Below are 27,752 nucleotides of genomic sequence, written 5' to 3'. Positions count from 1 at the left end.
CAGAGGAAGCAAACAGCCCTAAAAGAAATACTGATCTGGATAAGATGGGCTGATAAGACCAAGACAGACATACAAACCAAAGCTGAGGGTTTCTAAGGTCTTCAAAGAAGCTACACAAAATACCATGATTTTATTAGCAACCACATAGGTATCATTTTTTACAACATTTTACACTTGTTTCACAAGGAAGGTGGACTAATTCTAATGAACTATCAATAATGTATCTTAAATAAGTAACACATTGAAAAAAATGAAGTTAAAATGCACTACATAATAGTGCAGAAACAAAGAGCAGCTGGCAAGTTAATGCATGAAAACAATGCTGAATCAGTAGTGTTTGGAGTGATACATTTGCCCGTCTTTGGTCAGTTCTGGAGCAGTACTCACCATACGCTGAGTGACCAATGTGAACTAAAAGGCTAAAATACTGAAGACTAAACAGGACCACTCTCAAATCAGTTTCACAATCAAATACTTGGCCATCTGGTCTGTAAACAGGGACCTGCCATAGTTGCTATCCCTGCTGCAAGACCAGACCTCCTCCATCACCCAGACTCCAGGACAGTGATGCCTGGCAAGTCACAACCCAGGGAGGAATAGCTGCTGGCTACGGATATATATTCCTGCATATGCTTGGCTTGGGTGGTAAGGATTTTCTTGAGAAGTTTATCTTGAATATATTCACTTCTAAAAAGACTGTGTCTTGCTGGGAGGCTTGTGAAGGAAAGTTTACTTGCCAGAGGACATAGTATCAGTATTGGTTCTCATTCCGCATAGACAGAAAAGACCATTGTCTGTGCTGTGACAAGAGGACTGCCTTGTCAGGGAGATTTCAGTTCTTAAGACAAGAAAAAGGGTTTATGTTAAAATTAACTTGTAGTTAAGTCCCCTAGAAATGTTGGTCTCAGATATTCCCATTCCTAGTTTCAGAGGCAGCCATGGAATATACAGTCTCCCCTGACCTTACAGTCAGGAAGAAAGGGGAATGTGTATTTATAAAAGGAATTTAAATTCCGGCCTTGGTACTCTCAAACCTGCTTCAAATGAAAGAAGATGGCTCTCGACTCGAATAGGAGCCTCAAGTTCAATGTCTTCCAGTACCAACAACTCACTTATGTTGTCACTCACTGCCATAAAAAGAATGGTTAGAGCAACCCAAGTTTTCTAAAAATCAAATGAGGCTCAATGAATTGGATCATTAACTGTGTGCCACGATTAATTCCTTTAACACAGGCTGGGTACACGTGCCCACAGGTACACTGTGGTTACACACTAGGGCAGAACCCTCTTAACAACAGGGTTTCTGGCACATCTTTCCAAGATGCTAAGTTGGTGGGGAAAACAGACTTAGCACTCATTTCACTGACCACCTAAGCAGGGGCTAGGAAAAATGTCTTTACCCCTCCTCCAACTCCTTGCTCCTATCCTAGAAGACTAACACATCCATCCCTACTGAGCAAGGCGCTGGTCTGGGGTCAAGGCATTCTCATCAAAAGGCATCTTTGATGTTCTTGAGCTGGCGCACAGCCAGGTCTACAGGGAGGCTGAACTTGAGGCTGCTGAGGCGACTAAGCAGGTTGAGGGCACTCTCAAAGCCTGTGTGCGCCATGTAGCTCCAGGGCTGGTAGTGAGGCTCGATGAGTGACCCCGACTTGCAGATGAGGTTTACCCAGGACACCAGACGCTGCTCATTCAGTGCCATGCACACCAAGGCCTTCAACTCTGAGTCTGCGCTGCGCTTAAAAGGGTCATGTTCTGTCAGCACCATGTGGATGGCTGTCAGTAGGCTCTGTTTAGGGGTCACGACAGTGCCTCCCGTAACAGGCAGGGCAAAGGACTGGGAGAGCTTCCTGGCTGGAGATTCCACATAAGCACGGCCGTTCTTAGCATGGTAGTATTTTACAAAGAGCTCCCAGGGGTGCATGGCCTCAGGGGCCGAGGAGAAGGCTGGCAGCAAACAAGCAATGGGGGCCATGACGAGATTCATGCCTGGGGAGGAGGCATATAGTCCATGGGCCAGCAGGTCCCTCACAGCCACCGTCAGTTCTTTCCGCACCGCCAGGGTCAGCTCATCCTTGCCTCCCAGGGAGAGCTCCTGGAGGTTGGCAGATGTGATGACATGGTCGTGAGGCTGGTGCCTCAAGGCTAGCTGCTTCACTCTGTCCACTGACACCTCCAGCCTCTTCAGTAAGGGAGAGTAGTCTCTATCAGCCTGGCCCCTCTGCCACAGGGTTGGAGGGATCTGGCCTGTGGCACAACCCAGCTGGCTAACAGCAAAGATCTGGAGCACTGCTAGCGCTCGCCGCATCAGGTGCAGCCCCGACTCCCGGACTCTCTTTGCATCTTCTGCCTTCGCTGTTTAGAAAAGACAATGGCTCATCAGTGAGAGGCCATGATGGCACAGAGTTATGTTCAACAAGTCACAGGCTGAGGTCAAGTCTTGCTTCTGTGCCACGTTATGGGTCCCACATGAAGGCAAGAGCCACCTAGGATGTAGCTGACTTCCTTTCTTTTTTTGGTTAATAATAGCTATATTGAGATATAATTCACATACAAGTCACCAATTTTAAGTGTACAATTCAGTGGTTTTTAGTATATTCAGAGTTGCACAGTCATCACTGCAATCAATTTTAGAATATTTCATCATTCCAAAAAGAAACCCTGTACGATTAGCATTCCCTACTCCCCACTTCTCCCCACTCCTCCCAAGCCCTAGGCAACCACTAATCTATTTTCTGCCTCTATAGATTTGCCTACTCTGAAAGATGCACTTACTTTTGCTGTTTCCTGGAGGCAGTCTGCTGCTGCCTGTTCTGGTGGAGGCATTTCCTGTCTTCCCACCGACCTTGCACTCACAGTGTCCATCACCTGTCTGCAAGGGGCTTCCTACTTCATCTGGAATCAGAAATTACAAAGAGGAGACACTTACTTAGCCCCCGCTTTTTTTCTTTCTTTTTTGTTCTTTTAATAGATTTAGGGGGTACAAGTTGAATTCCGTTACATGTATATATTGTATAGTGGTGAAGTCTGGGCTTTTAGTGTACCCATCACCTGAATAGTGTACACGGTACCCTAAGGTAATTTTCATCCCTCACCACCTCCCAACCTCCTTGCCTGTGAGTCTCCAATGTCTGTTATACCCCTCTGTGTGTCCCTGTGTAGCCATAGTTTAGCTCCCACTTATTTAGCCCCTTTATGGTAGATTTTTTTAAAGGGAAAATAATATTTAAGGGTGTCTACCACATACAAGAATCTCACAAATTCTTTTTTTACTTTTTTTTTTTTTTTTTTTTTTTTTGAGACAGAGTCTCACTTTGTTGCCCAGGCTAGAGTGAGTGCCGTGGCGTCAGCTTAGCTCACAGCAACCTCAGACTCCTGGGCTTAAGCGATCCTCCTGCCTCAGCCTCCCGAGTAGCTGGGACTACAGGCATGCGCCACTATGCCCGGCTAATTTTTTCTATATAGATTTTTAGTTGTCCATATAATTTTTTTCTATTTTTAGTAGAGACGGGGTCTCGCTCTTGCTCAGGCTGGTCTCGAACTCCTGACCTTGAGCGATCCACCCGCCTCGGCCTCCCAGAGTGCTAGGATTACAGGCGTGAGCCACCGCGCCCGGCCACAAATTCTTATTTAATAGTGTAAAATGGTTACTGGTATATGGTAGTTGGCTCAACAAATATTTGCTAAGTGAATGAAGCATGAGTTATCATTTTATGGATGAGGAGAGTGAGACTGAAGAAGTTAGTAACCTGCCCAAGGACACAAAACCAGTAAGTGGCAGAGCTGGGATTTTAACTATCTGGTTCTGAAACCCATATTCTTTCCACTCTGCCATGTTGGCTCCTTTAGTAAGTGACCAAAACTCTTAAATAGTACATCAGGAGAACTGGCACTTTTATGTATTAGTACTTAGAATAAATATAATTATTATGACATCTGTCCACTCTTCTTTTCCCATCCCCTTCTCTGACCTTGGATGAAGTTGATGAACATCTCAAGGTCTCGGATCTGAGTTTTCAGCTGCTCAACCAACTGTTCTTTGACTCGGGCTGGGTTAACAATCTGCGCCACTGCTGCATCCACACGCTGACGAAGCTCTTCAGTGGACAGGGAACTGATGTCCTCATTCAGATTCATGTCCAGTTTCTTTATTAACTCGTCTATGATCACCTACCAAGACCACAAGTAATGAGCATAACCTTTGGAATTTTCAGGAAAAGGGCTAGGGAGAAGGATAATTTTAGCTAATATGTCTTCTACCCTTAAATGGAAATAAAAAACACACAGACCTCCAAATTTGTGAAAGAATTCAACTGCTGATCAAGGCGAGAACACAGACTCTGTACTATTAGAGTAACAAGAACCCTTGGTTCCTTTCTGATAGAATGGGTTCCTCTCATTCACTGGAAATTTTCTACCAGGTCAGTCAGTCTTCACTCAGGAAAACAACAGTGTGAATAATCCCAAGTGGCCAATGAACCCCAAAGCCTCATATTTAGTTTCTCTAAAGGCTTCAAAGAGAATACATACTGATTTTCTTAATTTCTAATCCTTCTTTGTCCTTCTTGCCTTACTCTAGGCAATTAAAGAAGAATTGCTATAAAACATCAAGGCATAATACAGCCAAAATATCCTAGAGACATTATTAGGAACAATTTGAAATCCAAATAACGTAACTCTAGCCCAGACAGAAAAACAGCCATATTACAGGGATAAACAAACATGTAGAGGAGGCTGTAGCTATACCTCTACCAGCAGACTTACCTGTCTACCCAGGTCTGTCTTAAATAAATATAGTATTAAAGTCAGTCTGGATTCCTGGAATATTTACCAACTGGTGGCAGGTGGCAGGAAAAAGCTAGTTCATATTGTATGATGGGCCCAAGCAGAACTTTTTTAATGACCAAATGAAAAAATATTATATCATTACTTCTATTATTATTATTATTATTTTTTGAGACAGAGTGTCACTCTCTTGCCCAGGCTAGAGTTCCATGGCGTCAGCCTAGCTCACAGCAACCTCAAACTCCTGGACTCAAGTGATCCTGCTGCCTCAGCCTCCTGAGTAGCTGGGACTACCGGCATGTGCCACCATGCCCGGCTAATTTTTTCTACATATTTTTAGCTGTCCAGATCATTTCTTTCTATTTTTAGTAGAGATGGGGGTCTCGCTCTTGCTCAGGCTGGTCTCGAACTCCTGAGCTCAAATGATCCGCCCGCCTTGGCCTCCCAGAGTGCTAGGATTATAGGCGTGAGCCACCACACCCAGCCTACTTCTATTATTAATAATAACCACCAAGGCTGGATACAGTGGCTCACACCTGTAATCCTAGCACTTTGAGAGGCTGAAGGGTGAGTTTGAGACTATCCTAAGCAATATAGCAAGAACCTGTCTCTATAAAAAACAGAAAAATTAGCCAGGCGTGGTGGTGCACACCTGTGGTCCTGGTTACTTAGGAGGCTGAGATAGGAGGATCGCTGGAGCCCAGGAGTTTGAGGCTGCAGTGAGCTATGATGACACCACTGCACTATTGCCCAGGGAACAGAGCCAGACCCTGTCCCACCAAAAAGAAAGAGCTCAATTATTGTATTACAAAACTTTTTTTACCAATGTTTTCCATGTGTGAATAAAGAATGGTTCTATATAATGGTAGAATTTCCCTTTGATTTGCACCAGCTAATGGATTCTTAGTAAGGCCAAGGGAGAAGTGAGTTGGGAAAGGATGTCCTGGGAATGACGGAAGGGAGGAGTTAACCTGGGGCAGTAATGGAGGCGTCTCTGAGGTCTGCTCACCCGCTGTCTTTCCAAGACCACAGACTGTGGCAGGGAGTCATAATTGCCCTCTTGATAGGCAAACGTTTCCAGGTCATCTAGCTGGGTCTTGAGCTGCAATATCAGTTCCTTCTGCTTCTCCCTTTGGGTTTCCAGACGTTCTTGTTTTTCCTGCTCACTCTAAGATGAGAAAATACTTGGATCTATTTCACAGGAAAAGGAAAGCTCAGGGTACATTAAAAATGCTCTCAAGTCAGTAATGACCAATAAAATATGTTTCCAAATAATCCAAATGAAATACACAATTCATAAGATAGGTTCAAAAGTAAGAATAATTTTTTTACCCAAAGCAACTTATTAAATAAAGGTTTCCTTTAAGAAAGTAACAGTCTCTCGTTGGAAACAGGATATGAATACAGTAAAGTCTTTTGTTAGGACTGCTTTTTTTCCCCCAAAAGTTTAATGAGGGTAGAAACAACCTATCTTAGCCAAGACAGCCTCCCAGGAATTAAACATGCCATCCACTGCAGCCAATTACCATAGCACCACTCCTGAATACTTTGTGCTGCCAAATTTTGCAAGAGAATCTGGGGTAAGGGTGTAGAGAAAGGCTTTATAACTATACAAACAGTTTTCTTAAAGTTCAAAGGCCCTGTGATGAATTACCCACTACTTACACAAAATCAAAAGAATTAAATTCAAGTGCCTGAGGCAGTGACAAAAATCTAAAACCAAGTAATGGGGGTGGGAAGGCAACAGAATTTTTTTTTAAATGTATCTGGTAAGTTTCCCTGACCAGTGACTCCTTTTCTCACTGTTGGTCATCAGGTAGTTTCTGCATTTAAATTATTAAAAATCCTTTGCGGTGGTAAGGTCTTGCCAACATAGTCTCAAACACTAGTCCTTCCTTGCCTTTCTTGAGTATCAGAAACAAAAAGCAAAACCATTTGAAGCAAATCATTTGAAGCTGTGAGGCTGCATTTTAAACTAGAATTTTGTAGGGTATTAAATTTAACCTTAAAATGGTACTTACCAACCCCTCCAGAAGTAAGGTATAAAAGAGAATGAAAAAAAAAACAAAAACAAATTAACTTTTTGTTCAAGTATTTAAAAAGCGGTCCTCTTGTTTTAGTTTTGCTCAATGTGAGAGCAAGCCTTTTCTCAGGATACTCCCTCTCCGATCCTTTCAGAGTGTTGTTGCTTTTTCTTAGAAACCTGTCCCTGCTCCCCACTTGGTGAAGGCCTAGCTCTCCTTTGAGAAGGTTTTCCTGATTTCTCCAGGCAGAACTAATCATTTTCTCCTCTGGATTTTTTACACACTTCTGTAGCTCACATTATATTACTTGTTTAGGAATTCTGTCTCCTCTAGTCTATGAACTCCTTAAGGGCAAGGGTCTTGACTTTAAACCCCCAAAGCTTAGCATAGTGCCTGGCACAGGGTAAGCTGTCAATACACATTTGCTGTATGTTACTGAACTAAGTACAGAAGGACAAATTCTAAATAATGAACTCTGATTGGAAGAAGTTGTCTAACCAGCCCAAGCAGAAAGAACTTTTGTTTTTGTTATTTCAAAGGGGAAAGTCTTTGTTTTTGTTTTCACTGTATCTCAACTTTATGAAGCCAAGGAAGAAAGAAACCAGACATAAATTCTGATTCTGTTTTCATGAGTATGTCTGCTGAACTCTGTCACCTGTCATGGTAGCTACAATATGCTATTTGCTGGAGTGTGGGCAAACAAGTTTAACAGGAAAGAACAATGAGCTCTGGTGCAAGGCAGGGAATAATAGGAATAATTTCCAATATGAAGTGAGATATGAGAAAATACTGGCTTTAAAAAATCTGGAACTGATAAGAAGTAAATCATTCCATACAAAGATGTTCCCCACTTTGGCACTACCTGTTCACATGTTAATGTATGCACACAAGATTACAGGTGTTTATTAGGTGGGTTGAGCACTACTTTTTAAAAGTGAGCACTGTTTCTGAAAGTGAAAATGAACAACAAAAAAGAGACTTCCACATCACACAGAACCTTTGGTGCCGTTCACTCCGGAACAGAGCCTGACCCCAGTAATTCTATCCTTTCTAGTCCTAAAGTCTGGCAGTTTGAGGTGGCTGCTCCCTGTGCAAGGAACTGTGGGGATGTGGAGAAGGGAGGAACGGTAAATACAGGATTGCACCAGGAACAGTTCAGATTAAAATAAATAAATCAATATCTGCTACTGATAAATCTTCTTGGCTAAAACCAGTTTAAGTGGGAAGAAAGCCACCTGTGGGTTATAACTTGAAGAACAAAAAGGTGAAAAGGCAAAGTGTCTCAACACCTCCAACAAGCTATCTACGTCTGTGTACTTCCAGAGATTCAAAGCCTGTAAGGAAGCTTTCCTTGGTGTGGTATATTCACTATTTCTCAGTGTAGGCAAACTGAATCGATCTTGTCACTGTTACCAGAGGACCTCATTCAGAATATCTAGTTATTAAGCAGGATGGGGAAGGAGTTTAAAAATTCAAACATTAGGAAATTCATATAATCCGGAATGTGTTTCTTTCAATTACTAAGAGACTCTGCTGTTCACCAAACTTTTCACCCAGAAAAGAGAGTCTAAAGATTCAAGACTTTGCCTAGATTCCAGGAAAGCAGGGACAGGTAGTTAAGCCAAATTTCCGTGTTTCTAACTCACTTTACTTTCACTTGCCAATTTTCCCAAACCCCAGGATCGGGGTACTCTAATCAACAAAAGTGGTCAGGACTCAGGTACTTTATAAGACGAGGGCAAGGAGAGCAGGAGCAGCGTTGCTTCGATTGCTCTGTTGCCCTCTCAATCGCTCACAGTTCCGCTGTCCCTCACGTCATCACACACTGGCATCTCTCTTTCCACATCTTCAGTGCACACCGCTCACCCTCAGGTGCCCAGCCCTCTCTGTCCTCTCACCCTTCAGCAGGCCCCGCACACCTGTCTCCAGTCTCCTCGTCTCTGACCCACGGACTCATCCAGTCGGGTGGACTTCTCACCCCTTCTACCACCCTCCGGGTCTGCATCGCCACGCACTCGATCCCCCTATTTCCATATCCCTCGCGGCCCCGCCCCAGCCGCTCACCTGGTCCTCGCCCCGCAACCGTGGCTGGTCCCCTGGCAGCCTGTCGCCCTCGTCGCTGGCGGGGTCCCCAGGTCCCTCATAACCCAGGACGTGAGGGCAGCCGCGGAAAGCGAAGTCTTCGAGCTCGCGCAGGAGGCGCTGCTGCTCCGCCGGCGCCCCGCGCACCACTTGGCGCAGGCGAAACTGCACCTGCGCGAAGTGCGAGGACAGCGCGAGCAGCGCTGAGTCCAGCCGCCGCCGCTCGGCCCGCAGCCGCCGCAGCGTGCGGCCCGGCGAGTCAGGCGGGGAGCCCGGGGCAGCGCTGGGCTCCTCGGCCGCGGCCTCTTCAACAAACGCAGCCGCCCCAGGCCCGGCCTCCGCCACCGCCCCCACCGGGGCCCAGCGCACCGCCTCGCAAGGTGGCAGCGACTCCTCTTCCTCCTCCTCTTCGTCCTTCACCTTTGGCTCAACGACCGCCACCACCGTTACCGGCTCCGCAGCCGCTTCGACAGCCGCCATCTTCCCGGAAACGCCGCCTCACGTCAGCCGCGCCCCCTTGCTGCCATGGCAACGGCGCGCTGGCCGAGACACCCTGGGGGAACTGTGGGCGGGGCTTGCAGTTCCGACGTCGTCGGGGTGGGTCTCCCCTGGGGATTTAATTCCGGCCAATAATTTTTCATTGAGCGCCTACTGTGAATCAGGCCCTGAGTACTAAGCGTTGGTGAAACAAGTGAATGGGGCCAAGGACAAGTCCTTTCCTGTGTCGTATCCTGTGTCTAGGGTAGCACTTGCCCTGGTCCCAGCGGGTGGGTAGTCTGTTCCTAATCTGTCTATCTATACATTTCTGGAGACCGGGAGAGGTGAAAGCCTGCAGGGATTAAACTCTCCCAGGTTATCTCCGGAGTGCAGATCCTTTGGCTGTCGGGCCACGTACGTTCTCCTTTCCTCTCAACCCTTCTCGCGACCATATAAGGAGAGGCAGCTGCTGGGAACGTCCCCAGGATCTAAAGATAGCTGCCCTGGCTGGGATTCCAAACGCCATCCAGCAGTGGGCGCCGCCATGGCACGGTGAGTGTTTATGGCCGCGGTGCTCCCGCTGGCCCTTTTCCCTGGAGAGTCCCTGCCCCAAGTCTTTTCCTGGGTGCTCCAGGTTCCGCGAGGCCCCATGGGAGCCCCAGATGCCAGGTCTCTGTGACCATGGGGTGAGGGAAAATGTGACCTGAATGTTCTCCTTAACCCCCTACTTCCCTAGTCTTGCACTTTCGATTCTCTCCAGGTCCACCATCACCACACCTACTCATTCCAGGCATTCCCCTCCACCCCTTCTGTCTCATTTAGCTCTACTTTGACAAGACTGTGGCATCAAACTTCCTTGTATTGTCCTCTCCCTCCACCTTTCCCAAATGCCCAGTCTTCCCTCTCCCACCCCTATGAAGCTCCACCTCAACTCCTCTTCAGGCAGCACGCCCAGACCCTGTGGTATGACAGGCCTAAGTATGTGTTCATGAAGTTTTGCGTTGAGGACAGCACTGATGTCCATGTGCTCATTGAGGACCACCGCATTGTGTTCAGGTAAAGGCCTCCCTTCTGGAGGACCTGGCTTCCCACGAACCTCGCTCTTCTCCTAAGGGCTCCATACTTGGGCTCTTGCATCTCCTCATCTTCCTTGTCTCCTCAGCTGTAAGAACGCAGACGGAGTGGAGTTGTACAATGAGATTGAATTCTATGCCAAGGTGAACTCCAAGGTAAAGGTGGGGTGGAACAGTGAGGTCTGGATGGAAAGGCAGCCCAGGGAAACTGGAGATTCATTTTAAATCTCAGACCCTAATAATGAGACTTTCTATTTGGCAGGACTCCCAGGATAAACGCTCTTGCCGCTCCATTACTTGCTTTGTGAGGAAATGGAAGGAGAAGGTGGCCTGGCCCCGGCTCACCAAGGAGGATATCAAGGTGAGTGCGTGGGATGTGGCCTGCTCCTTCTATCCATGTACCCAGGTACCCAAGTTAGAGCTGGGATCACCCTTGCCTTCTTTCCAGCCAACTTTCAATAACTCACCAGGTCCTGCCTACTTGACCTCCTAAATATTCTTGAATCTACTACTTAATTTCTTCCTAGTTCAGGCCTTATCCATCACTGGGTGAGAGGTTTGTTGCATCATTTCAGCCCTATCCTCAATCTATCTTCCTCTTGCCCAGCCTGGTCTGTCTAAAACACACACTTGACCCTGTCACTCTCCCACTTAAGAATCTCCAATGGCTTCTTCTCCTGTAAAGGTTGAAAACTGGCTTCCTGCTGGATCTTGCTCTCAAATTTATTTTAGGAATCTTCACAGTGTTAAAAATTATTTTGATTGATAACTGATATTTAATATTTTTTATTTGTTGCTGATGTTTTAAAATGTGGATATTTCACCTAAAAGTCCAGATTATCAGCTTCTCTTGAAAAATGGGAGAATCCAGCTACACTGGTATAAATTCTCAAATGCCTAGAGTTGAAGCTTTAAATGGAGCATGCACTCCACCGTACTTTACTCCTATTTGGTACCTCTCTGACTCTTTTGGGCATTTGAGCTTTTCACTTCCTACACGTTAGGTTGAAGTCTAAGCACCGTAGCATGACACACGAGCCCATCCCATGCTCTCCGCGTCAGACTTTACATTCCAGCCACAGCAGACTGTAGCTCTTTTGCACAAACCAGACTATTTCTCATTTCTGTACCTTTGCTCTGGCTATGCCTTCTTCCTAGAAAGTCACTATCACTGCTACCTTCACCCGTGTAATCCCTGTACATCATTCAAGGCCCTGCTACTCCAAGAACCTGTGTTCCCATAACTCTTTTTGGGGTTCCCATGATATCCCCTATATAACTCTACCACCACGCTTTTCAAACTGTGTTATAATGATTTATTTACATCTCCCTCCCCACTTGCTTCCTTATGGCTGGGACAGTTTGTTGAACATTTTTATAATCCCAATGCCAAGTTCAGGGTCTGGCCATAGTAAGTGTTCAAGAAATATCTCTTGAATGAATGTATGAATAACTTCTTCCCTGTATAAATGTGGGAACATTGGAACATGGGCCTCAAAAGGTTGTCTCTGACTTCAGGGAATGCAGCTTCTCTATATTCCTTGGTTGACCCCTATGATGATACAGTTATTTTTCCAGATGTGTTGTCTCCCTAGTCAGTCTGTTCCTGGAGGGCAGAACTTCTATATTTTTTCAGACTCTATCATTCTTGGCATTGTGCGTGGCACTTAGTGGGTTCCTGGTAAATCTTCGTGGATGATGATGATGACATGGCAATCTGGAGGGGTGCTGGTTAATGGGGTGTGGCTGGGAGGATTGTGTGCCCAACTGACCCCCAAGCATGCTCCTATGCACATGCTCACACTCTCCCACACACTCCTGCTGCTGTCCTCCTGGCTTGTGACCCTCTGTGCTTCCTCTTGCAGCCAGTGTGGCTGTCTGTGGACTTTGATAACTGGAGAGACTGGGAAGGAGATGAAGAGGTGGAGCTGGCTCACGTGGAGCATTATGCAGAGGTAAGAGAAAGACAGCATCTACCATTTTCTGCCCATCTTGATCATTCTCTGGGTCTCTCTGCACACATTCCTTTGGAGAATTGTCATCAGGGCCAGGCAGAGATATATGAGCCCCCTAGGCAGGCTAGCCATCGGTGCTGATATTTTTTACATGTTTTGTGCAATGTTTATTTAGTAGGGACAAGAGGAATGAATATTACTGAAATTGTATACATAGATTCGCTTGCTATTTACAGGGTAGAGCCTGTGTTCTGAAGAAGTTTGATAAAACCTTTTCCCACTTTTCTGTAATTCTTGTTCTCCTGTTTTTCTTTTCTTTTTTAATTTTTTGTAGAGATGGGATCTTGCTGTTGCCCAGGCTGGTCTCAAGCTCCTGGCCTGAAGCGATCCTCCAACCTCGGCCTCCCAGAGTGCTAGGACTATAGGCGTGCGCACTGCGCCCGGCCCTCTCTTCTATTTTCTTTGTGTTTTTTTCTTTTTCTTCCTGAGCCAGACATCTTCATGGGAAGCTAAAACTAGCAGTATAAAAAATCACATTATAAAATAAATCACTAGTTCCCAGTAAATATCACCCTGTCATATGTTATTTGGTTTTAGAATTTCAGCTGCTATTTATTCAAATTGCAAAAACACCGACAGACCCCAATCTGGATTAGTAGGGAGGGTGCTCTGTTTGTATATATTTACTTTTCTCCAATTAATTCCAGTGATATATTAAGGGCTTTAAAGATGGGAGTAGTTCCCAGCCTCCAGAACTGTAAGCCAAATAAACATCTTTTTTGTTTTCTCTTTTTAGAGAAAGGGTCTCACTCTGTTGCCCAGGCTGGAGTGCAGTGACCTGATTATAGCTCCCTGTAACCTTGAACTCCTGGGCTCAAGGGATCCTCTCACCTCAGCCTTCTGAGAAACTGGGACTATAGGTGCACCAACATGCCTGGCTACTTTTTTTACTTTTGTAAAAACAGGGTCTCACTAATGTTGCCCAGGCTGGTCTTGAACTTCTGGCCTCAAGCAATCCTTCTGCCTTGGCCTCCCAAAGTGCTGGGATTATAGGTGTGAGCCACTGTGCCTGGTTATCTTTTCTTTATAAAGAATAATAATTAATAATAATAATAAAGATGACAGCAGTTGCCTGACTGGCTCTGGCTGGGACCATTTTTCTGTGGCCCATCAATATGCACATGGCTCTTCCCTCACCCCACTTCTCTCTTGGACTTTTTTTCTCTTCCCACTAGCTTTTGAAGAAGGTCAGCACCAAGAGACCACCCCCTACTATGGACGACCTGGATGTAAGTAAAGCCTTCCCCTCAATCCTTCAATTTTCTTTTAGCCCTTAAAAAGTGGAATTGCTAGGTCAAAGAGTAGATACACTACATTTAAAGCTCCTAGCACACAGTAGTTCTCAGTGCATGTTAACCAATTTTGAGTTTGACACAAGAGGTCTAATATTCTTCTCCAGGATTTAGAAAACCCCAGCAAGGCCCTCCTTCTTTCCATCTCCTCCTCTATTTCGCCATCCTAGGATAGACCTAGCCATGTGGAGTTTCTTTATAGCTGTAATGAGCACTAGCATTAATTAAAATTCTGAAACTCAATGATACATGACAGAGTGCTATTTATTGAGTACCAGTGGTTTGTTTATTATCCAAAGTTAAAATCCTTCCTTATTAGCCTCCTAAGTCGTGTGGTTTAGAAAATCACAAAAAGGAACTTGGCGAGCAGGAGGGAGTGAGCAACATATGTGATCACAAATGTTCACTCTTTGCGGTGACTCCAAGTGCTTTGTCTTTTTTTCCCCCCTAGGATGATTCTGACAGTGCTGATGCAACAAGTAACTAATTTCTGTGACAGCAGGGCTGGGGAGGAGGCTGTGGCCATCCTTCCGTTGCTCTGCAAAGCTAGAGCCGGAACCCTTGTCAGCTCTTTGGCTGTGCACCAAGGTCCTCTGGGATCTCTGATCTTTCCTAGAAGCTCTTTCTTAAGGATCCTCCTTCATGCTTTATGTCTTCCTCCCAGGCACTTGACTGTGGTGCTGCATCGGATGGCAGGATGGGGGAGGAGTAGACTGTTGGGACTTCTGACTTCCTACTGATTGGTTTATAATCTCTGTGTTTGGGCTGCTCGGTTATTTGAGCATGTGTGTGTATGTGGCAGGGCAAAAGCTAAAGAAGAAATATATAGATTATAATAAATCTCTAGTAAGTGTGTATATGGGGCAGAGCAAAAGCCAAAGCAGAAACATGGAGTATAATAAATCTCTGGGAACTGTTCTCTGTCTCTTTCCTTCTTGTATTTCTTCCTCCCGGTGGCAAGCCTCTTCTTCCTCTAGACTTCCTCTCAAGGAGGTGGGGGTGGGTGTCAGAGATCCTGGCCCTCATTGCTGAGGTTGGAAGAAGAAAGACGTTGTGGATGGGCTTATAACCAAGCTGGGATACTTCCTCTTGCCCAGATCTGTGCTCTGATTTCTTACAGCTAATACTGTCATCCCTAGAACCAGCCACCTCAGCTTACTGTACACTCCAGAAATCTCTTTATACTTTAAAAACTAATTGTTACACTAGTTAAAGTCTGTTTACTCCTCCATTCAACAGCTACTCCGTTCATCAACAAACATTTTTTGAGTGCTTAATATGTACAAAAGACCTAACTTAAAATGCAAAACCCACACACTTTGCTCTTGAACTCATGGTAAAGTATTAGGATTTATTAAAAAAATAAACTTTAGGCCGGGCATGGTAGTTCACACCTGTAACCCTAGCACTCTGGGAGGCCAAGGTGGGAGGATCGGTCGAGGTCAGGAGTTCGAGACCAGCCTGAGCAAGAGCGAGGCCCCGTCTCTACTAAAAATAGAAAGAAATTAGCTGGACAACTAAAAATATACAGAAAATATTAGCCGGGCATGGTGGTGCATGCCTGTAGTCCCAGCTACTCGGGAGGATGAGGCAGGAGGATCACTTAAGCCCAGGAGTTTGAGGTTGCTGTGAGCTAGGCTGATGCCACGGCACTCACTCTAGCCTGGGCAACAAAGCGAGACTCTGTCTCAAAAAAAAAAAAAGTAAACTTTAAAATTTATATAAGCAAAAAAATAAAAATAAAATTTATATAAGCAATATATAAACATAGTTTAAAAATAAAATAGTATAGAAGGGTATAAACTTTAAGGTAAAATTTGCACCCCCTCTCCAATAGGGGTAACCACTGTTAATGGTTTTATATATATGTGATATTTATTATATACTGTATCATATATATGATACATACCATACTGTATTATAAATTCTATACTACCTATAGTTTATATAGTTATAAGGTATAATTATATAACATAAAATAATATAGAACATAAATATATAGTATGTATTATTTATTGTATAGTATGTTATTAAAATTTAATACATATATCAGCATATATAACGTGTGTCTGTGTGTACATAATTGGAATTATACCATGTTCATCTTGTACTGTGCTTGTTTTCACTTACTATATATTGGAGATCTTTCCAAATCAGCACACATAGATCTAACTCATGCTTTTTCATGGCTACATGGTATTCCATTGAATGCATTTTCCATAATTTAACTGGTTCTTTACGGAGGGACATTTAGGTTGTTGTTAGTCTTTTTTCAGTTTTCAAATAATGTTGCAATAAACATTTAAAAATGTAGATCTTTACATATTTGTGCTAGAATATCTGTAGGGTAAATTTCTAGAAGTGGAATTGCTATGTCAAAGAGTAGATACAATGCATTTAAACATTTTCATAGCCATTGCCAAGTTTCTTTTTGATGAAATTGTGCCAATTCTCAGTCCCACCAACAATGAGAGCATTCCATTCTCCAAAACCTTTAGATACTTGACAAGATAAAAATTTTTATCTGGTTTAATTTACTTTATTATGAGATTATTATATGAGATTGCACATTGTTTATTTTTATTAGTGATTCCTATTTCTGTTAATGTGTTCTGTCCATGTCTTTTGACCATTTTGCTATTAACATTAATCCTAAAACTTTTTAAAAACTGATAATACAAAGTTATATTACTATCATGCTTTACAACTTACTAAGTATGTATATATGATCTCATTAAGATTTTTTGGACCTCATGTCAACCTTATAAAATAAGTAAGCTGTTTTTTTTGTAGGTGACAAAACAGGTGAGCTTGTACAGCATATGTCTTGTCATTCACAATTCTGAAAACCAAGAAGTTCTGAACACCAAAAGATTTTTTTTTTTTAATTTGACGCCAAAATTCATTTGGAAGCAAAACTTGTCCCAAAATATGAGGCTATTTATAGTCTTTATTTATTCCATTTAGGGTATTTATTTTTAGCATAAATATTAATGAGTTCCACGACATGATGTCGCTCCAGAGTTCCAACTGAAGGTGTTACATAACACATGGGGGGGGGAGTGCTCTGCATTACCTGCCTAAAATCTGGAAAATTCTAAATTCTGAAATATCTGAAGTCTTCAAACTTTTTATTAGTTGACCTAAAAAAAGCAGAGTTAATTTTAACTTTTAATCTGTTTAACGTTTTAAGGCATTGATTGCAGCTTATTACCTTATGTTAACCTCTTTGTCTGCGCTGTCCAATTCAGTAGAACCAGCCCCACATGGTTACTAAGTACAGTGTTTGAAATGTGTTTAGTTCAAACTGAGATGGGCTAGATGTAAAATACACACCGGGATTCGAAAATTTGTACGGAAAAAAAGTAAAACATCTCACTCGTGTTTAAATATCCAAGGTTAAATAAAATTCTGGATATGTTGATTTGAATAAAATACATTATTAACATGTGCTTTGCATTGTATGACTATTGGGCAGCGCTGCTCTGTACGCAAGCCGGTCCCATCCCCACCTGTACGCAGCTGAGATTCCGTGGGCGGAATTATTAATACAGACACCCCGGGGGCCCAAAGGAGTTTGCTAATGATCCTCCCGCCCCTGGTCCTTTTCAAAGTCTTAAAACAGTCGCTAAACAACTCGGAACGTCTGCAATTCGCGTTTTCAGTAAATTTGTCCAAACCGCACCCCATTCTTTACCCTCTTGCTTCTGCGCAGAGACGCGGCTCTTAACGAAGTTTGTCCCACGGCGGTGTCCGTCGGCTCCTGGGCTTTTCAGCGTGTGTGCGTCCCTGCAGCCGGCAAAGATGGCGTTCCTGTGTCAGCGGGACAGCTATGCCCGGGAGGTGCGGCCCGGTGGGCTGGGGATCTGATGCTGCCCGGCCGATGGGGCGGTTTAGGGAAGAGGGCGCCGCGAGGGGAGGGAGTGCCGAGATAGGATTCAGTTCCGGTGGGGAGAGGGCCGGGGTCGGGGCTTATTCTCTCGTTCTTCTCTGTCCAGTTCACCACCACCGTGGTCTCCTGTAGTCCCGCGGAGCTGCAGACAGAAGGGAGCAACGGCAAGAAAGAGGTGCTGAGCGGATTCCAAGTGGTGCTGGAAGACACGCTGCTTTTCCCTGAGGGCGGGGGACAGGTACTAAGCTCCCAGATTCTTTTGTGCTCAAGCAGAAATGCTTTCCTGCCCCTGTTTTCTCAGTCACAATAAATTTAGATGGACGTTAGTTCAATTCATTTCATTACTCGTTCGAGAAATACTAATCAACAAATGCTTATCTAGACACACATATGCTAGGTATTATTCCAGGCTGTAAGGATAAGGGGTGAACAAGACAGTGTCTCTACTTACACGGAATGTTTATTGGAGATAACTGTGTATGCCTGGCATAATAAGTAATATAAATAAAAACAGAGTAAAGGGAAAGAGACTGATGGGATGCTCTTCTGGGGGGAGGGGGGGCTGGAGGGTGTTACTTCAGTAGAGACCTAAACAAAGTGAGGGAGTGAGCCTTTGCTATTATCTAGTGGTGCTGGTGGAGGGAGAGGGAGTGAATATTTCAGACAGGTACAATGGCAAGTGCAAAGGCCCTGAGTTAGCAATTAGCTCAGGGTGTTTGACAGGGACTGAAAAAGATTGCCCCTGAGGGGGTTCATATGAGATAGATGAGTTACAATAGCACAACAGAGAGCAGACTTATCAGTGCTGTGATGGGGTAGAGACTAGGTACAATTTGAACACAAATGAGATTAATTGTAAACATGGAAGAGGAGGGTAATCACACCAAAGGTGGGCATTATAGGAGAGGCTTTTTTTCTCTCTTTTTTTTGAGACAGAGTCTCACTCTGTTGCCCAGGCTAGAGTGAGTGCCGTGGCGTCAGCCTAGCTCACAGCAACCTCAAACTCCTGAGCTCAAGGGATCCTCCTGCCTCAGCCTCCCGAGTAGCTGGGACTACAGCCATGCGCCACCATGCCCGGCTAATTTTTTCTATATATATTTTTAGCTGTCCATATAATTTCTTTCTATTTTTAGTAGAGATGGGGTCTCGCTCTTGCTCAGGCTGGTCTCGAACTCCTGAGCTCAAATGATCCGCCCACCTCGGCCTCCCAGAGTGTTAGGATTACAGGCGTGAGCCCCCGCGCCCGGCCTTTTCTCTTTTTTTAAAGAAAGGGTCTTGCTCTGTCACGTGGACTAGAGTGCAGTGGTGTCATCATAGCTCACTGCAACCTCAAACTCCTGGGCTCAAGTGATCTTCCTGCCTCAGCCTCCCCAGAAGCTAGGTCTATTGGCATGTACCACCATGCCCAGCTAATTTTTCTATTTTTTTGTAGAGATGAGGTTTTGCTATGTTGCACAGACTGGTCTCGAACTCCTGGACTCAAGCAATCCTCCACCTTGGCCTTGCAAAGTGCTAGGATTACAGGCGTGAGCCACCGTGCTGCTGGGAGAAGCTTTTCTAGCAGAGATAATAGCACAAACAAAAGTCAAGAAGCCCAAGAGAATCTGACAAGTCTAGTTAACTGTAAATAGTCTGATATAGTTGGAGCATATGATGCACGTTGATGACAGGCTAGAGAAGACCTTGGAAAGGTAATTTGGGGTCAGTTTAGAGGGCCTTGAAGGATGTATTAAGGTTTGTGCACTTCATTCAGGAAACTGGTGAACTATGCAGGTTTATAGGCAAAGAAGTGACGTGAGCAAACATGTTCAGTAGACTTGATAGTGAGAAAGTTCCAAGTTCATATCAGTGTCATTATTACAGTGATTTTCCCACCATGGAGGTTTTGTGATCTGCTGAAGGAAAACCTGTGACTTCAGCTATCCATAGAAGGTCTAATTTTAGATACTATTTCTTTCAGGAAGTCTTTCCTGATTCCCTAAGACTGTTAGGTCTCTTTCCTTTGAGGTTCTCTATCGCCATACACTTCTTCATGTTATGGCGTGTTGTAGATCATGTTGCAATTGCCTGTTTTCTAGTCTGTGTTCTGCTTCAGATTCTTAAATTCCAAGAGGGACCATGTCTTGTTACATTGTATTCTTTTTTTTTTTTTTTTTTTGTGGTGGTACATTGTATTCTTGAGTTGGCACAGTGTCTGTAAGCAGTTGGCACTTGATACTTTTAAAATGAATGAACATTTTTGAATCTAATTCTAGCAGCAGTGCAGAGCATAGAATGGAGGGTGGGAGGAAAATTCAGATCATTTTAGAAGCTATTATAGATAAGAATCTAAATTAAGGCAATAAGAGTGAGGATTAAGTTTCTTTGGGTTTTACTAAAATCTTCATTGCTGTAGTTATAATCTCTCTGTGTTTTGATTCTGTTATTCTGAAAATATAGATGTTTAGAGTAAAGAAAACAGAGAGTCCTCTCATAGAACAAAGGAGTCCCTCCTTATTTGGCATTGCTTCCCCCTTCTCCCTTAGGGAGCTCAAATTCTGGGTCTGTCTCTCACCCACACTCCCTAGCATGTCTTTGTATCTAGGAATTAGAGTGCCCTGTCTCACCATTGATTACTTTACTTCTTCCCCCCAGCCTGATGACCATGGTACAATCAATGACATCTCTGTGCTGAGAGTGACCCGCCGGGGGGCCCAGGCTGATCATTTCACACAGACACCCTTGACCCCCGGGAGCCAGGTCCTGGTCCGGGTAGACTGGGAGCGTAGGTTTGACCACATGCAGCAGCATTCAGGTAAGTGCGGTGGGACAGAGGCAGGAGGGCCGTTGCTGTGTATGGGATTCCATGATGATTTAGATGTGGTTCAGGTTCTCTAGGAGTTAACCTTTTGGAGGAGACAGATGTATTCAGAGTCTGCTCTGATTCAGACAGGATATGCTAATTGTTATAAAAGCAATATGAACAATTAAAAGTATTAGAATAACTGCTGGATTTAGGTATTACCAACTTCTCAGTCGATACCTCTATCTGGTTGTCTCACAGGCTTTTCAAACTCAAAATGTCCAAAATGAAATGAAGAGCCTCTCCCTCCCACCTGGTGTTCCATCAGCATGCTGTGTGTTTAGTGCTGCATACACGCAGCTGCTCAAGCCCTGGAAGTCATTCCACATACCTCTTTGGGGATAGCCAATCACTGAGCCCTGTTGGTTTATTTCTAAATATCTCTCCACTTCCTTCCACTGTCACTGCAGTCACCCTAGTCCCAGTTCTCATTGTGTTCCCCCTGGGCCTCTGTAGTAGCTTCCTGGCTGATCACCCACGTTCAGTCTTGCTCCTGTTCACATTCAGTCTGTAGCCTGTTTTCCACACAGCAGCCAGAGCAGTCTTATAAAAATGAGAATCTGATCATGTCACTCCACTGCTTAAAGCTCTTTATGTAAAGCCAAACTCCTTATGGCCTACAGGCTCTGCCTGGGCTGGCCTCTGTCTACTGCTCCAGCCTCATCTGGTGCCCGTCCCCCTCCTGCTTTCTGCATCCTGGCCATGATGGCCGTCTCTTGACTCCCTGAACATACTCTGCTTCTTCCCTCCTCAAGACTTTTGGCTGTCTTGTTGCCTCTGCCTTCATGGTCAATTCCTATTCCTCCTCCTCCTCTTCGTCTTCTTCTTCCTTTTCCTCACTGTTTCCCTTTATCCTCGCTGTTACCAGTCAGGGATGCTGCTGTGTCTCTATTGGAAGTGCTGTGCCTTGCATGTGGGGGGTGCTCAGTAAATATTTGTTGAATGAATGAATGCTGCACATTAGAACTTAAGTTCACATGCTGCCTCTGATAAGCTCTGTTGCCTTGGCAAGCTATTTGATCTCTCTAGGCTTTAGTTAGTGGCCTCATATAGCCTTTTGCAGAATTCTCATGATGATTTTCAGTAAAGTATCTAAAGTGTATTACCCAGTGCCTAGCAGGTCTTCAGCAGAAGAATTTCTGTGATTTTATCATTGTGGGAGTATGTAGCTGTCTGGGCTTCTCACTTTTCTCCTGTTTCTTTCTCTCTTTGCTTAGGGCAGCATCTCATCACAGCGGTTGCCGACCATCTGTTTGAGATGAAGACAACATCATGGTGCGTGGAGGCATAAGACTAACCGCAGGGCACGGGTCCCTGACCACCAGCACCATGCTCCATCGTGGGTTGGGGAGGAGAACGATAAAAGAAAGGGTAGTGTTCAGAATTGGCTCTGTTCTCCTCTTTGCCTTGATGTTGAGGTGATGGGGTTACCTTGTGTTTCTTGGGGAAAGCATAAGGATGAGAGAAGCGACACCTGCCTTTCTTATGAAAGAACATGGACTTTGGGGCCTAGAGACCTAGAGGGTGCATTCGGGCCCCACCACTCACTGGCTGCCTGACCTTGATCTTGTTCCTGAATACCCCTCACCTGTAAAATGGGAATGACAGTCCCTACCTTGTGGGGTTTTTGTGAGGATTAAATAAGATCATTTATACGAACATTCTTTGTAAACTTATTGCCATCATCAGCATCCTGGGACCATGCTGTTTCTTCTGGCAGGGAGTTAGGGAGACTCCGGAGTGTCATTGAGCTGGACAGCCCTTCTGTGACTGCAGAGCAAGTAGCTGCCATTGAGCAGAGTGTCAATGAAAAAATCAGAGAACGGCTGCCTGTGAATGTGCGAGAACTGAGCCTGGATGACCCTGAGGTGGAGCAGGTGAGGGGAGACCCAGTGGGGTGGCTTCTGCGGAATGGCTCTCCAAGGGCTCCTTGTCTGAATTCACACAGCGCTTCTCCCCCGCTTCTGTCCCAGGTGAGAGGCCGGGGTTTGCCGGACGATCATGCTGGGCCCATTCGAGTCATTACCATCCAGGGCGTTGATTCCAACATGTGCTGTGGGACCCACGTGAGCAATCTCAGTGACCTGCAGGTAGGTGAGGAGGGGCTGTTGAGTGCTTAAGGAGGGTTTTGGGAGTGGGGGCACAGCAGGGCTCGGAGTATAGAGGGGGTCAGTTGAGGAGTCCCAAGTGAAATCTCCCCTTCCTTGCTTCAGAGCTGAGGAGGCGGTGAGTCTCCCCTGCCCTCAGGTTCAAGGACTCACTGTGACTTATGCGTGCGTGTGTGTGTGTGTGTGTGTGTGTGTGTTACCCCTTTGCCTCATGTAGGTCATTAAGATTCTGGGCACTGAGAAAGGGAAAAAGAACAAAACCAACCTGATATTTCTGGCTGGGAACCGGGTGCTGAAGTGGATGGAGAGAAGTCATGGAACTGAAAAAGCACTGACCACTCTGCTTAAGTACGCCCCTTTCAGTTGCCTCCTGTTTCTAAGATCCCGGACACCCGGGGCGTAGCCTTCCTACCTGTAAGGGAGACAGAATAATCTTTTACCTCTGAGAAATAAGATGCAATCATAAACGACAAAGTGCGTTGGATAGTGAGTCAGACCCAGGCAAAATGGTTTATTCCTTTGTATCCTTTCCCCAAATTGCCTAAGCGACCCTCCCAGAATGTCCCCAAGTCCCCATGTGGAGAGAGGCACCTCAACATCAGAAGCAACGGGGAAACTGGGCAGGTCTCCACTGACCTTTCTCTCGCAGGTGCGGAGCAGAGGATCATGTGGAGGCAGTGAAAAAGCTCCAGAACTCCACCAAGCTCCTGCAGAAGGTGATTTATTCCATGGAGGGCGGAGAGGGTATGGGCTCTGCCTGGAATAGGCTCTCCGGACTCGGCCCTCTGCCCAGGCAGATGTGTAGTTTGTCACAGGAGGAGTGAGGGGAGAATGAGGTGGAGGGAAGCTGGTGCTCTCTTATCCTTTTCACCTGTCTACTGAGTTATCACATCTATTTCAGAACAACCTGAATCTGCTCAGAGACCTGGCTGTGCACATTGCCCACAGCCTCAGGAACAGCTCGGACTGGGGAGGTGTGGTTGCATTACACAGGTGAGGAATTAAGTATCGGAGACAAGATGGGGGGCTGTGTTGGGTTTGGGGTCCAGCGTCTCCCCTGTATGCAGTGCACTGTGGGAGGCGGGTTGCTCACTGGTATTCTCAAGGCTGAGCAGACCCTAAGAAATGTGTTACCTACCGGGTTTCCTGGTTTGATATTAACATCGTCACTGTAACCCTGGATCTTTCATTAGCACCTTCCCTCACCTCCTTCACCAGCTAACAGATTTCCGTTCATCCTGCTCAATCCTATGTAGGGGGGACAGAAACAAACCCAAAGCTTATTTAGAAACTGCTGAGGCTGAGAAGTACATCTTGCTGGTCATCAGCAAGCACCCTTTCTCTTTTGCAAAGAGGTCTGGGAGTTAACGTGCACAAACAGGCAGCAGTGAGGCCAGCCTCACGAGGATGGGCCAGGCTTCCAGCAGTGTCCCAGCCACCATTCCAACTGGGATCTCATGTCTGTGTCCTTTGTCTTAGGAAGGAGGGTGATTCTGAGTTCATGAACATCATTGCCAATGAGATTGGGTCAGAGGTAAGAGGAGCATAAGATTCTGTACCCTGTCCCAGGTAGAGGCCTAGGGAGATAGATATAAGTGAGGGGTGTTGGTTTAGGTGAAGTCCCTCCATATTAACATGTGCAGAGTAGGGCACAGAAATTCATTCAGTACTGTTTTCTTAGCACTGGCTGTGAGCCAAGCTCTGTTTTAGGTAATGAGCTGGATCTGGGCTATTGCTCTTTCTGGGGCTGTGACATTTATCAGCGTCTGAACTCCTTTCATCAGAACTTTAGCTCCTTGAAACCATCCAGGTTTATGTGTGCTGACGGTCCGATATTAGAAATACAGAGGTTGGCGAGGCCCCGTGAAGGCTGTCCCATCTGTTTTCCTCTGCCTCCAGCTTCACTTGCCCTTCCCCTTCCTGACACTCTCTAGAAATCTCTCTTTTGCATTTACTACAGAACTCATTTTTTTTTTTTTTTTTTGGTTTTGCCTAATGTGGGTCAAGCATTGTGTATCGTTCTCATAATTCTTCTGTGTAGTTAGTACTGATTCACAAGGAGCTCAGTTCTAATCTGAGAGACAAACTCGTGTTGACATTTATTATTTGGAGTGATAAATGCTAGAGGCAGAGGAGCACATTACCTGAGAGGGTGGGGAGGCGTTAGTGGAAGGGGCCTTGAAGACTGCTTAGAGGTCACCAGACAGACAAAGGGGAGAGGCGGCCAGGCAGAGGGAGACACAGTGGTTTAGGCAGTGGCAGGCACTGTGTGCGTCTTGGGTGACAGGTCGGAAAGGTTGGTAGAAGTCAGACCATGAAAGGCATTTTGTATGGCCGTGGTCAGCAGCCTTCTGCCTCCTTAACATTTAACCTAAGTTCCCGTGGTCGCTCTCAAAAAGTTTCTTGGCCCTAATGGGGCAGGGTGGAGGGGTTGCATCGTCATTCAGTGGGAGCATCACTCCGTGCTTTAGGGGGAAATATTTGTTCTTGAGCCTAAGGAGAGAGCAGGGCTGGGGGGGGTGGGGAGGTTGACCCCACATTCGTAAGTACTAGGCTCATCTCCTTGTCTTACCTCCTAGGAGACCATCCTGTTCTTAACTGTGGGTGATGAGAAAGGTGCTGGGCTCTTCTTACTGGCAGGGCCAGCTGAGGCCGTGGAGACCCTGGGGCCCAGGTAAACCTTGCGTGGACCCTCCTGCGCAAGTGGGAGCGCCTGTAACCTACTAACCTGCTAATGCAGCCCATTACTGACGAAAAGGGCCATGATATCTGCCCTGGCATTCAATTCACATTGCAGGCAACAACAACAATAGTAATAAATTAGATATGGAGCTATATTATCTGTGTTCTTTCTGGCATTTAGGGTTTTCAGAGTCCTGATTGGCTCTGATGACTACGTACATGTTTATTGGAAAACAGTGAAGGAAAACATAAGTATTTATAGCTGAGGTTCCTGACAGGCAGCCACGCGTGGACTATACACTGCTTTGGCCTGTGCACCATTTTATTTATTTTTCATTTTGCTTTAATTATTTTGAGTTTTAATGCACGGAGTATAGACAATAACGTAAACCTGAAAACCTACCCACCAAAATGAACATTTTCATCTTTTTTTACAGAGATATTTTAACTTAAAAAATTGCGAGCAGGCCGGGCGCGGTGGCTCACGCCTGTAATCCTAGCACTCTGGGAGGCCGACGTGGGCGGATCGTTTGAGCTCAGGAGTTCAAGACCAGCCTGAGCAAGAGCAAGACCCCATCTCTACTAAAAATAGAAAGAAATTATATGGACAGCTAAAAATATATATAAAAAAAAATTAGCCGGGCATGGTGGTGCATGCCTGTAGTCCCAGCTACTTGGGAGGCTGAGGCAGGAGGATCGCTTGAGCTCAGGAGTTTGAGGTTGCTGTGAGCTAGGCTGACGCCACGGCACTCACTCTAGCCTGGGCAACAGAGTGAGACTCTGTCTCAAAAAAAAAAAAAAAAAAAAAAAATTGCGAGCTATAGCGTATAAAATTGCATTAAACACAGATGCACAGTCTGATGATTAGTTATAAAGCAAACATCAGCATAATCACCACCCAGGACATGAAATAGGAAGTTGCCAGTCCCGGCTCCCACCATGTGTTCCTCTGAGTCACGCACCTCTACCTCGTGCACTATTTTAAAGTTTCAAAATGATTTGCTACATCTTAAAATTAGGAGATTTTTACATAAAAATGTAGAGCTCTAGCTTTTCTCAAAAACAAACAAACAAAGATCTGGCAACCCTGGGCCCACGTCCCTCTGTGGTAGTATCTGCGAGGGACTGTGCCGTGGCACCCTCCTTGGCACGGGCCTCTGCACTTCGCCTCTGGCCCCACCTTTCTTGCTGACACCCAGCTCCTTCGCTGCTGCTCCCCGCAGGCGCTTGTGTTTGGGGCCCCTTATCCCTAGGGTACACTGGCCCTGCTCCCTGGAGATTACGTAACATATCTAGCCCCGTTCATAGACTTGTGTGTCGTTTCCAGTTATTCAGTCTTGCAGTGAACGTGGTACATGTATCGTGCATGTGTGCAAGTATTTTTAAGAGGCATCTCTAGAATTCATTTCGTCTTCCTCTGCCTTCCCAGGCCCCAGGGAAAGATTCAGGGCTGCCCTTGGTTTTTCTGTGGCTTTTTCCTTTCAGAGACCTCCTCCCTGACTGTCTCTCTCTTCCCCAGGGTGGCTGAGATCCTGGAAGGCAAAGGAGCTGGGAAGAAAGGCCGCTTTCAGGGCAAGGCCACGAAGATGAGCCGGCGGGCAGAGGTGCAGGCGCTTCTCCAGGACTACGTCAGCACACAGAGTGCTGAGGAGTGAGGTCTCAGGGCGCCTGCCTCCTGTGACCGCAGAAGGAGTTCTTGGACAAAATAAAATAGTTTGACTGAGAATGGTTGTGATACTGCTTATATTTATATGACTAATTTGTGCAGTATACCCCAGCATGCTTGTTTGGTTACTATCTGTGGATAAACAGGTTTCTAATGTGGCCCTTATTAGGCATAACCGACACGAATGGGTATTATGTTGATGAAATATACTCATTTATCTAAACCCAGCTGAGACCTCTCTTCATGGAGAAATACAGTTCCTTAAGGAGAGCACAGGTCAGTCTGGAGCCTTGACCTAGGGCTTGGCCTCCCTCATTCAAATCTCCTTGTTTTCTTCTTTTCTTTTCTTTTTTGTTTCTTTTCTCAGTCTTGTATTTCCACTAAAAAGTATCAATGACTTTGCAAATAGGTCAAGGAGCCACAAGAGTATATAGTATAAAGATGCCCCTTGTAAGTTACTAAAGCAGTCAAAACATGGAAAACGACGTACCAAGCAAGACTAACCCAAAGAAAGCTGGTGTGGCAATACTAGTGTCAGACAAATTGGACTTTAAGGCAAGAACAGTTATTAGAGATCAAGAGGGACATGTAATGATAAAGATATAACAGTTTTAAATTTGTATGTGTCTAATAACAGCCTCAAAATACATAAAGCAGACACTGAGATCTCAGAGGAGGAATAGACAAATCCACAATCAATGGAAGACTAAAACTGACCTTTCAGTAACTGATAGAATGAGTAGATGTGTAATATCATGGGTAGGAGCATAGGCTTTGGAGTTTCACAGACCTGGGTAGAAATCCTGCTTTTGTG

At 45.3% G+C, this 27,752-nt stretch overlaps 3 protein-coding genes across 4 annotated transcripts; 2 read left to right on the top strand and 1 right to left on the bottom strand.

Moving 5' to 3' along the window:
* Positions 1 to 518: 518 nt before the first annotated feature.
* Positions 519 to 9,371, bottom strand: RUNDC1 (RUN domain containing 1). Of its 2 annotated transcripts, XM_069482652.1 has the most exons (6): positions 8,874 to 9,371; positions 6,807 to 6,812; positions 5,795 to 5,953; positions 3,972 to 4,170; positions 2,776 to 2,895; positions 519 to 2,355 (listed from the first exon to the last, which is right to left on the bottom strand). In XM_069482652.1, exons 1-6 carry the CDS (start codon positions 9,369 to 9,371, stop codon positions 1,490 to 1,492), a joined length of 1,848 nt encoding a protein of 615 aa, XP_069338753.1. In that variant the 3' UTR covers positions 519 to 1,489. The 2 variants fall into 2 exon arrangements, with proteins under 2 accessions (XP_069338753.1, XP_069338752.1); XM_069482651.1 differs by lacking the exon at positions 6,807 to 6,812.
* A 465-nt stretch (positions 9,372 to 9,836) lies between these two features.
* Positions 9,837 to 14,380, top strand: PTGES3L (prostaglandin E synthase 3 like). The gene is made up of 7 exons (XM_069481476.1): positions 9,837 to 9,920; positions 10,311 to 10,424; positions 10,531 to 10,597; positions 10,704 to 10,802; positions 12,307 to 12,396; positions 13,632 to 13,685; positions 14,200 to 14,380. Exons 1-7 carry the CDS (start codon positions 9,913 to 9,915, stop codon positions 14,233 to 14,235), a joined length of 468 nt encoding a protein of 155 aa, XP_069337577.1. The 5' UTR covers positions 9,837 to 9,912; the 3' UTR covers positions 14,236 to 14,380.
* Positions 14,381 to 17,538: 3,158 nt separating this feature from the next.
* Positions 17,539 to 27,033, top strand: AARSD1 (alanyl-tRNA synthetase domain containing 1). The gene is made up of 12 exons (XM_069481475.1): positions 17,539 to 17,591; positions 17,747 to 17,878; positions 20,275 to 20,434; positions 21,700 to 21,757; positions 22,203 to 22,359; positions 22,456 to 22,572; positions 22,808 to 22,938; positions 23,240 to 23,306; positions 23,492 to 23,583; positions 24,070 to 24,124; positions 25,170 to 25,264; positions 26,792 to 27,033. The coding sequence occupies exons 1-12, from the start codon at positions 17,553 to 17,555 to the stop codon at positions 26,925 to 26,927; spliced, it is 1,239 nt and encodes a 412-aa protein (XP_069337576.1). The 5' UTR covers positions 17,539 to 17,552; the 3' UTR covers positions 26,928 to 27,033.
* Positions 27,034 to 27,752: the final 719 nt, after the last annotated feature.

Source organism: Eulemur rufifrons, chromosome 9 (assembly GCF_041146395.1).
Source record: "Eulemur rufifrons isolate Redbay chromosome 9, OSU_ERuf_1, whole genome shotgun sequence".
NCBI classification, from domain to species: Eukaryota; Metazoa; Chordata; class Mammalia; order Primates; family Lemuridae; genus Eulemur; species Eulemur rufifrons.
This window is presented reverse-complemented; position numbering and strand designations above follow the sequence as displayed.

Coding starts and splice junctions, on each gene's coding strand:
- RUNDC1 (XM_069482652.1), bottom strand. CDS start 9,371: ATGGCGGCTGTCGAAGCGGCTGCGGAGCCGGTAACGGTGGTGGCGGTC. Junction 2,896..3,971: donor GTTCATCAACTTCATCCAAG/GTCAGAGAAGGG, acceptor TTCTGATTCCAG/ATGAAGTAGGAAGCCCCTTG. Junction 2,356..2,775: donor GCCTCCAGGAAACAGCAAAA/GTAAGTGCATCT, acceptor TTTTCTAAACAG/CGAAGGCAGAAGATGCAAAG.
- PTGES3L (XM_069481476.1), top strand. Junction 10,598..10,703: donor ATGCCAAGGTGAACTCCAAG/GTAAAGGTGGGG, acceptor TCTATTTGGCAG/GACTCCCAGGATAAACGCTC. Junction 13,686..14,199: donor CTACTATGGACGACCTGGAT/GTAAGTAAAGCC, acceptor TTTCCCCCCTAG/GATGATTCTGACAGTGCTGA.
- AARSD1 (XM_069481475.1), top strand. CDS start 17,553: ATGGCGTTCCTGTGTCAGCGGGACAGCTATGCCCGGGAG. Junction 23,584..24,069: donor GGTGTGGTTGCATTACACAG/GTGAGGAATTAA, acceptor CCTTTGTCTTAG/GAAGGAGGGTGATTCTGAGT. Junction 25,265..26,791: donor GTGGAGACCCTGGGGCCCAG/GTAAACCTTGCG, acceptor TCTCTTCCCCAG/GGTGGCTGAGATCCTGGAAG.